At 33.2% G+C, this 8,917-nt stretch overlaps 1 protein-coding gene across 3 annotated transcripts; it reads left to right on the top strand.

The window, feature by feature from the left end:
* Positions 1-3,311: 3,311 nt before the first annotated feature.
* Positions 3,312-7,658, top strand: LOC142618940 (uncharacterized). Of its 3 annotated transcripts, none has more exons than XM_075791996.1 (8): positions 3,312-3,434; positions 4,725-4,878; positions 4,991-5,076; positions 5,166-5,208; positions 5,343-5,399; positions 5,650-5,704; positions 6,880-6,971; positions 7,178-7,658. In XM_075791996.1, exons 2-8 carry the CDS (start codon positions 4,750-4,752, stop codon positions 7,295-7,297), a joined length of 582 nt encoding a protein of 193 aa, XP_075648111.1. In that variant the 5' UTR covers positions 3,312-3,434; positions 4,725-4,749; the 3' UTR covers positions 7,298-7,658. The 3 variants fall into 3 exon arrangements, with proteins under 3 accessions (XP_075648111.1, XP_075648112.1, XP_075648113.1); XM_075791997.1 differs by having other exon boundaries at positions 3,321-3,434; positions 4,729-4,878; XM_075791998.1 differs by lacking the exon at positions 3,312-3,434 and adding an exon at positions 3,557-3,665.
* Positions 7,659-8,917: the final 1,259 nt, after the last annotated feature.

The following is an 8,917-nucleotide window of genomic DNA, read 5'->3' as shown; positions in this document are numbered from 1 at the left end:
AGTATTTGTTTATTGCTTTTGCCTATCACATCTATTTGTGTTATTGCTTATTCTTAAATTTGTGTATTGTTGCCTTCGTTTTATCACAAAAGTAAATTGTTGAATTATATCCAACAAATTGATTTTTTAATATTATTTTATTTGCCGTGTAGGTGTGAAATGTGCAACTAGTACATGCCACGTGACACGTAAGCATTTTTTGTTAGTGAGTTAACGGTAGGGACCAAATTGACTCAAAGTTAAAAATAATAGAGACTAAATTAACTACTACCAAAATGTAGGGACCAAATTGACTGTGACCCAAAAATGTAATAGGCAAAACGGTGTTTTTGCCTTTATTTTATTTTTTAGATTCTTATTTTTATTTAGATGTTGTATACAATGTCACGATAGGTGTCATTACATTCAACTAAAAATGAAAGAGAATTGAAGGATTTAATTGGAAATTATCTTTCCAACAAATTGATTTTTTAATATTATTTTATTTGCCGTGCAGGTGTGAAATGTGCAACCAGTACAAGCTACGTGACACGTAAGCATTTTTTGTTAGTAAGTTAACGGTAGGGACCAAATTGACTCAAAGTTAAAAATAATAGAGACTAAATTAACTACTACCAAAATGTAGAGACCAAATTGACTGTGACCCAAAAATGTAATAGCCAAAACAGTGTTTTTGCCTTTATTTTATTTTATTTTTTAGATTCTTATTTTTATTTAGATGTTATATACAATGTCACGATAGGTGTCATTACATGCAACTAAAAATGAAAGAGAATTGAAGGATTTAATTGGAAATTATCTTTCCGGACAAAAGCAGCCCTCCACATTACTTATTAAAATGGTAAATGGCGAAAATGCCCGCAAAGTTAACTTTTTGTAATGTAGTGAGTAATGCTAGGCCTAGGAACACATAAAATAGCATAATTTTGTGCTATAATTTGCTACATGGTGAGTTATGAATAGTAAAAATGTGATAATGGCTTTATGTGAAACACGCCTTTATTTCTCATTTCAATCAAGTGATCGGATTTTATTTAAAATTATTTTTTCGGTGGTGGGGATGTAAAGTATATTCCTAAACAGGCCAAGACTCTTCGGCTCATAAGATTGTAGCTTGGGCTGCCACTGGTTAAGCTTGAGATATTTTTCCATCTCTTTCATCCCTAGTTGGGTTTTCAGTTGTGCGATGGGCATGGCTCTAGCGTATGGTGTACCCCAATAAAATGAACATTTTCGGTTCGGCTCGTCTCTTTTAAAACTCTGAACTTCTAAAGTCTAAACGTTGGAGATTCAACTATGAAGTTGTAGCAATGTCCTCTATTAATTATTATTGATAATAGACATTATGTCTCTTGCCTCTTAGATTTTTGTCGAATTTAACAGAAAACCCAAGTTTCTATTAGACACTTTTTTTTGGGTTGAGTTTTTTCGCTAAATTTGACTCGAATTCGAACGATACTAATCAAAGTTTTCTATTGAATAAAATGTAATTTTGAAATGTTAAAAAGGTTCATCATAGTTAATGCACACCATTGTTAAGGAGGAAAGTTAACAAGGGGTAGTGGTTTGATAATAAATAAATTGGAAAAAGAAAAAGAAAAAAAGAGATGGGCTAGTGGTAGCAATAGTTTGATAATTAATGCAACCTCATGCAGTCTTGTTACAATTTCTTTTCTCTACTTCTATGACACACGTGCATATATTTGCCATTTTTTCCTTTATCTCATAAAAATAATAACAATATTTTAGTATATTTAAGGGTTCGGTTCATGGGTTCAGGTATATGTTAATGATAACTTTTAATACAATATAGTTGATTGGCTTTTTATATGAAGTTGAACAACATTCAATTTACAAGGATATTTGTTGTTAACTTTTGATATTTTCCAATAGAAGTGGGACCAATTTGAAGATTCCTTAACAAATGCAATACGATGCTTGTTAACAGAACTCAATATTTGATACAGCATAGACTCTAGTTAACAAATGCCCCTTTTCAATATTCTTACCTTAATACAACACTATTCGTTAACACGAATAAGGAGAATTTATAGGAAGTCAAGTAACATTCAATCTAAAAGGATATTTGTTGTTAACTTTTAATATTTCCCAGTAGAGGTAGGATCATTTTGAAAATTCCTCAATGAACACAACATGACACTTATTAACAAAACCCAATATTTAATACAACGTAAACTCTGGTTAACATATGCCCCTTTTTCAATATTCTTATCTTAACACAACACTACTTGTTAACACGAATAAGGAGAATTTATAGGAAGTTGAGTAACATTAAACTTAAAAGGATATTTGTTGTTAACTTTTGATATTTCCCAATAAAGGTGGGATCACTTCGAAAATTCCTCACCGAACGCAACACGACACTTACTAACAAAACCCAATATTTAATACAACATATACTCTAGTTAACAAATCCCCAATTTTCAATATTCTTACCTTAACACTACACAACTTGTTAACACGAATAAGAGGAATTACCAACCCTACTTCCATTACCAAACAAAAAAAATAAGAAAAATTAAAACTTTACTCTTTTTGCTCATTAGAAAGTACCTTAAAATTTTACCTTTCGAAGCAATTAAAAGGTCATCCCAATCTAGAGTTACCTTATAAACTCTTTTGCAACCAAACACATCCTTGTTAATATCCCACATTTTTCTCAATAGCAAACTCAAAGATCATAGTGATAGTGATTTGAAGGAGTATTGTCTAAATTTATTTCAACATTTTTACCAAATGTTTGAAGAGCCATTACTTCGACAAAGAAAAACTCGGCACTTCTTCAAGGACGATGAGTCAGTAAGGAGTTAGGTTCGAGTCTACCTAAGTAGGTTACGGGTCTTGCATATTAAAATGTAAAAATCTACTTACACAATAAAATTACACGACTTCTTTAACATAATTGTGAGTGAAAAAAATAGCATACACATGTGTAATTGATAAGAAACCATTTACCATGTTAGAGTTTCAGCAAAAAAATAGTGTAATTTTTTTGTGTCCCTAAAACCTCTACTAACATTGTTATGATAATAGATTTAAGAAGTGTTTTAGTAAAGTATTTAAACAATAATTTTTATTATTTAATCAATACAACAGGTATTTTCAAAATACTTTTTACTCACATATTTTCAAAAAATTTAAACAAACATCAGGCCTTACTAATTTTAAATCGCAGTTTTTCTAGCCTCCTTCAATCAACCAATTGAATCTAGCCACGTCACTAAATTCAGTGTGTGACACAGCCCATGAAACTGGCACAGAACCCAATAAAGCTGCTTCACTATTTCAATTAAGACCCAAAAATCCCTTGCACTTCGTTTTAGTTTAGTTCAATTTGCTTCTTGTTCGTGGTTTTCACACGTGCGGTCCGGTCCGGTCTCTCTTCCTCTGTCTTCTTCTTTGTTAGTCCAATTGTAAGTACCATTATCAACCAACGTTGTCCTTTCTTTTGCTTCAACTTTTGATTTTTTTTTTTTTTTCTGTAACACTTTACCATGTGATCAAAATTCAAATTCTTTTTATGGGTCCACAGTCTGCAGTGTTTGGTTGCCCAGAAAATGTAGAAAAGGCACAAACAAAATCAAAGCTTTGAATCGTTATTTATTTCTCAGAACCTTACAAGTCATGGATGATTTTTTTACCTGGTAACACAGTGGAGGGTTAGCTTGAACTTTCATTTCTTAGGAGATCCGCACTTTTTTTTTTTTTGAGTATGTGGGTGCAAGCCATTTGAGTGAAACCAGAATGTCGCTGTTAAATGGTTTGGTTTTGAATTTTTTGTTTTGTTTCTAATGAACATTTTCATGTGTTATATTATAGCAATCAGTCATTGTAGGACACAGTTAGCGTTCTCATTGAGGCCATATTTGATTTGTGGTACTGAGTAGGTTGCTTAGAATATATGTGGCAGAAACTATTAGTGTGTAGAGGATCCATAGCTGAGCCTAAATTATTTTGGGGCTAAGTCTTGGTTGATGTTGTTGTATAGTGAGTAGGATGCTTGGACTATTAAAGTGAGGGTTGATTTTAATAATGTAGAGAGACTTTCATTTTTGAAATTTCTTCCATGTGGTAACTATGCTGTACTACCTTATTCTTATCTCTGTTATATCATTGGTTTCCACCTCCCTCTGGAGAATGTGAAGAGGTGATTTGAGGTCTTTTAAGTATGGTGTCCTAGAGTTTTGTCTAGATAAGTTTGTTCATGAAAGTGGAAAGCGCATGTATGTGACTAATTTATAACGTATGTAAAAGAGCGATACTAGGGATATTACATATAGCTTACAAACTGACGTGTCAACTTTTAATTGTTTAAACGCAACACAAAAAGGATGGTCAAGAAATTTGTTTAGTATGCTGTTGATTTAGGCACCAATTGCATTCATTGACATGTAAGTTTGTAAGTCTTTTATAGTAAAATTCATAGAAGCTTTAGCATTTTCCATATGTATAATTTAGCAAGTTATGCATCTTACTGCGTGTTAAGATGTTGTCTTATTGGATAATTGGCTCTAGTAATGGAAGGATTTCAACTAAAAATGGAAAGGCATCATAAAATTATCTCAAGGCATTACATGGTACAACTTTGAGGATTAAATTGAAAAATGAATGTTCTGTTTCAATTTTTTAATCATGTTATTTTGTCATTGATGGCTTGAGATAATGCATGGGATGCCATCTGATGCACTTGTTCTTGAAATTAGACAGTCTGCATTGCAAAAATAAACCATGAAAAACAAAAATCTCACAAATGGCGAGATTGGCAAGAAAGGTGTGGAGGAGATTGCAACTAACAAAGTCACACTGGGGGATTTGATATGGGTCAAGCATGATGGGGGCTCATGGTGGCCTGCACAGGTATTTGAAATTCTATGCATTTTGCCTTCAAATGGTCTTCATCAAAAATACATGATGATATCACCAACATATATTTGATGTTTATTGGTTTATATATACAATGTTTTGGTAGATTATTGATGAGAACAGGGGGAGCATTAAACCTGGAGATAAGTCAGCTGGAAAAGTTCGTGTTAGGCTCTACGGAAGCAATGAATAGTAAGTAACCTGACCTTGCTTGACCTTTGTGCTTTTTCCATTGGTCCATGCCTTTATACACATTAACATGACTTGCATTTATCTTGCAGCTTGTACGTGGATCCTGTAAAATGTCATTCGAAGTTTGAGCTAGTAAGTGTTTAATGCTGATTAACTTGATCATTACACTACCTTTTAGATAAATTGAGTATTTTTGTTTTTGCCACCATTTTAATTTTTATTCTTTACTTTGTGATTAATCAAACTGAATCATTTTGACTCTTCAGGAACTCAAACAGAATAATGATTCTTATAGGAAAATTTTGGAGAAATCCCTAGAGAAGGTAACCTTTTCTTTTTCTTTTACTTTTACTTTTTTTTTTGAGCAAGCAATGAGGAGGTTCTTAGTATGGTAAATCTGTTCCTCATCCTCTTGGGTGATGAATGATCTTATATGCTTGTAATTGATGGTTTTTTCTATTATTTGGATATGGATGTAGGATTGTTCTCACTCAAAATTCTGCTCCTCTTGGGTGATGAATGATTAGATGCTTGTAATTGATGGTTTTTCCTATTATTTGGATATGGCTGTAGGATCTTCCTCACTCAAAATCAAGTAGATCAAAGAGACAAGGGGCCAAATCTAAAGGTAAGTCAACTTTCTTGTGGTCGTGTTTGTTGTTTCCCTCCCCACCCAGCACAGTGCACAACATGTTGCATAATATGCATGAGTTGGTGACATGAATCCAATGGGCCCTGGGTTTTCTATAAAAAAACTTGAATAAATTATAATTTCTATAAAATAAATAACTACATTATTAGCTAATAGTAAGGTCTTGATGTTTCAATGTTATAAATAGGAAGCATGAACACTTTGTCGTATTTGTGTCATACCGGTGTCGCACCGGCCATTTTATGTTATAATTTTTCAGAAATTGCTCGTGTCATCGTACCATGTTTGTGTCCGTGCTTCCTAGGTCATATTTTGAGATCCTACAGTATAATAAATAAGCACATGTGTGTGTGTGTGTGTGTGTGTGTATTGCTGTTTATTTCAATGTCCAGTAAATATATTTGAATTAGTGGTCATTTGGGTGAAGAGTCACTGACCTTAAAAAACAAATTGGTCAGACCTCCTCTTAAAAGGTGAGGAGATGCTGTCATACTGGATAATGATTACTAGCATATCAAAATTTGTAGTTTTTGGAACTTATAGCATGCCAACTGCAATATTCATTATTTATTGCCAAAGTCATTGAGTTACTAATACTATTGAAACAAAAAGGAAAAAGAGTAGAATAGCAGCTTTGATAGTATCAACCACATTGAACTTTACTAAGAGAGAGAATCTTACATAGGGAAGTTTATAATATACTTGTTTCTTCATTTAAATTAGAATATTCAGAATTCAGTTCAAGTTTTATAACAAAAAGGAAAGAGGATTTATAATATTTTTTTCCCTGGGTTTGGGGGGGGGGGGGGGGGGGGGGGTGGTTGTCAAAGATGATGTGAGAGGGATTTAAAAATTGCGGTGAATCTTGTAAGCAGGCTGTCGTATCTGTTTTTTCTAGAGAATTTTCTATGGATTTGAATCCCGAAATGTTTTCCATTGAAGAGGTTTTTCATGGTTTTCCACTTTTTTACCAAATCTGTATGCTTTTTGCTACTTTCATTATTGTTGCTTTTGATTTGGTTATATTTACTGTGGGTAAATAACTGTGTTCAAACTTATCTGTTTGGAATATATAGAACTTAGTCTCTAAATTCAATTAATTTGTTGCATAAGTTGTTTGGATTTAAAATAGATTCTTCAATTGTTCATAGATGACGAAACCCCTGAGAAAGAAAGAATACAGAAGAGACCCAAGCAAAGTATCCAAAGTGCTGAGAATGGCGAGACAAATAGCCCAAGCTCTGTGAGTATACCTAACATTCTTTCCCCCATTTTCAAAGAAGTTTTCTTATATTAATGTATATAAAGTTGCCAATGGGCTTCTGCTGAAACACCATCTTCTTTGTAATAAGAGCATAGAGGGTGAGATCGTTAATAAAAAATCACTGTGTGCATGTAAATTTCTAATTAAAGACTATTAATCTATTAGTGTTGGATCATTGCTCATAGGAAACAACTTTATTTGGAAAGTCTCCAGAGCTCAGTGCCCGAAGACTGAAAGTCATGCAAAGTCTTGGTTTGATTGCTCCTTCTGGGTCACCGTTCCACAAAATGGACACACTTATCTGAGTTTGTGATAATAGTTGGTACTGATCCATTTTATTTTGTAAAAATTTAGTGCTGTTGTATTGTACAGCCTAAATCTCTATTTGCTTACAAGGTCATTGGCACTTCAATCCTTTGCTTAATTTGCTTGGCCAATGGAAGCTTTGCTGTGGTGACAGTCATGGGCCTCATGGCAACAATCCTAAACTTAGAAGAAAAAAAAAAGGTGTTTCTCTTGTAGTTAGCACATAATTCTTTGAAATTGAGACAAGTATTTGGTTTACTTTTTTTTATAATTTTTTTTTATAGTAGAACATTAAAGAGGGCATGTTTAATTAGTGGGTTTGGACCCATTTTTAATTTAAATTTATAAGGTTTCTTGTTATACATTATTACATTCAAATCATCCATAGAGATGCTATGCCAGTATTCATTTTCATGATGGCTATGGTCAAGATCAAAACCTTCCTATGAGATTTTATAATAGTGAGTTTCATGGTTCTTATGTTATTGCATTTTTATTAGTTGAAGTGAGTGCATTTTTATAAAGTTGTCAAATAATTGTTAATAGCAAAATAACTTAGTTTTTTGGGGTTTAAAAGCAACAAATTAGGAATTTGAAGAATCTGAATCCAAATCCGAATCCAAATTCCATTTTCCATTCTTTTTTGGGTTGTGATCCAATCCAGATTAGTGTTTAGCAATCTGTCATGTCTCAAAGCTGTATTCAAGTCAATTAGCACGAGTATGTTAAATTTGGTTTTAATGCTAATCAATCTTACTCGAAGTGAGTTTTGCCTCTTGAAAGATCTGTTAATCATAATTTCTCTTTGTTTTTACCACTCACTGGGTACCAATTCAGTTTTAGAATTAAGACACCTCTGAACCTTAACTCAGGTGGTAAAGGGTTTGGTGTGCTTGGCCCTAGGATAAATTTTACCTGTCGAGGGAAATAGAAGGTTTTGTAGACCAAAAATTACTCAGTGAGTACATAATCTAATTAAAAATGCCAAGCCAACATGCACAACGTACTACTCAGCTTGTTTACATTGTTTTGACAGCGACTGCAGCTAGATTAGAACAGTTTTTCTAAACCTTTTAAAAAAAAAAAATTGAAGAGAGTTTCAAACTATAACATCCGCTCCTGATGATGTTTTTTATCATTAGATTAAGACATCAATCGGTTTTTAGTGTAGGTGGGGATGAAACCTCAAATCTTTTGACATGCCTATTTGGTAACTTTAAGAGATAAATGAAGTTGGAGTATTCTGAAACAAGCTGTTTCAATAATTCTTGTGCATTGGCCATACAACTAGCCACTAAATTTCGATTCTCACATTTTTTTTCCAAGAGTTTTGATTGTGAACTTGTGAATATGCTAATTGGAAGTAGAAGCTCTTTGATTTGCTAAGTATTAGCTGCAACTTTTTACTTTGATTGGGGATGGGTTGTGTTGTGTGTGACGAAGCTTCACAAGGTCACATTTGTGTTCTAGCACAAGGGACATTAGGATTAAAGTGATGCTTGACTCTGCCAATGTGTCGTGGGGATGGATAAAAAGGAGGTCCATCACATTTCAAAAGTTAGGCTACTAATGTCCACAATGTGGAGAGAGAGAGAGAGAGAGAGAGAGAGAGAGAGAGA

The sequence above is a fragment of the Castanea sativa genome, chromosome 12, assembly GCF_040712315.1.
Source record: "Castanea sativa cultivar Marrone di Chiusa Pesio chromosome 12, ASM4071231v1".
Classification (NCBI taxonomy): Eukaryota; Viridiplantae; Streptophyta; class Magnoliopsida; order Fagales; family Fagaceae; genus Castanea; species Castanea sativa.
Note: the sequence above shows the minus strand (reverse complement) of the source record. Positions and strands in the feature narration are given on the sequence as shown.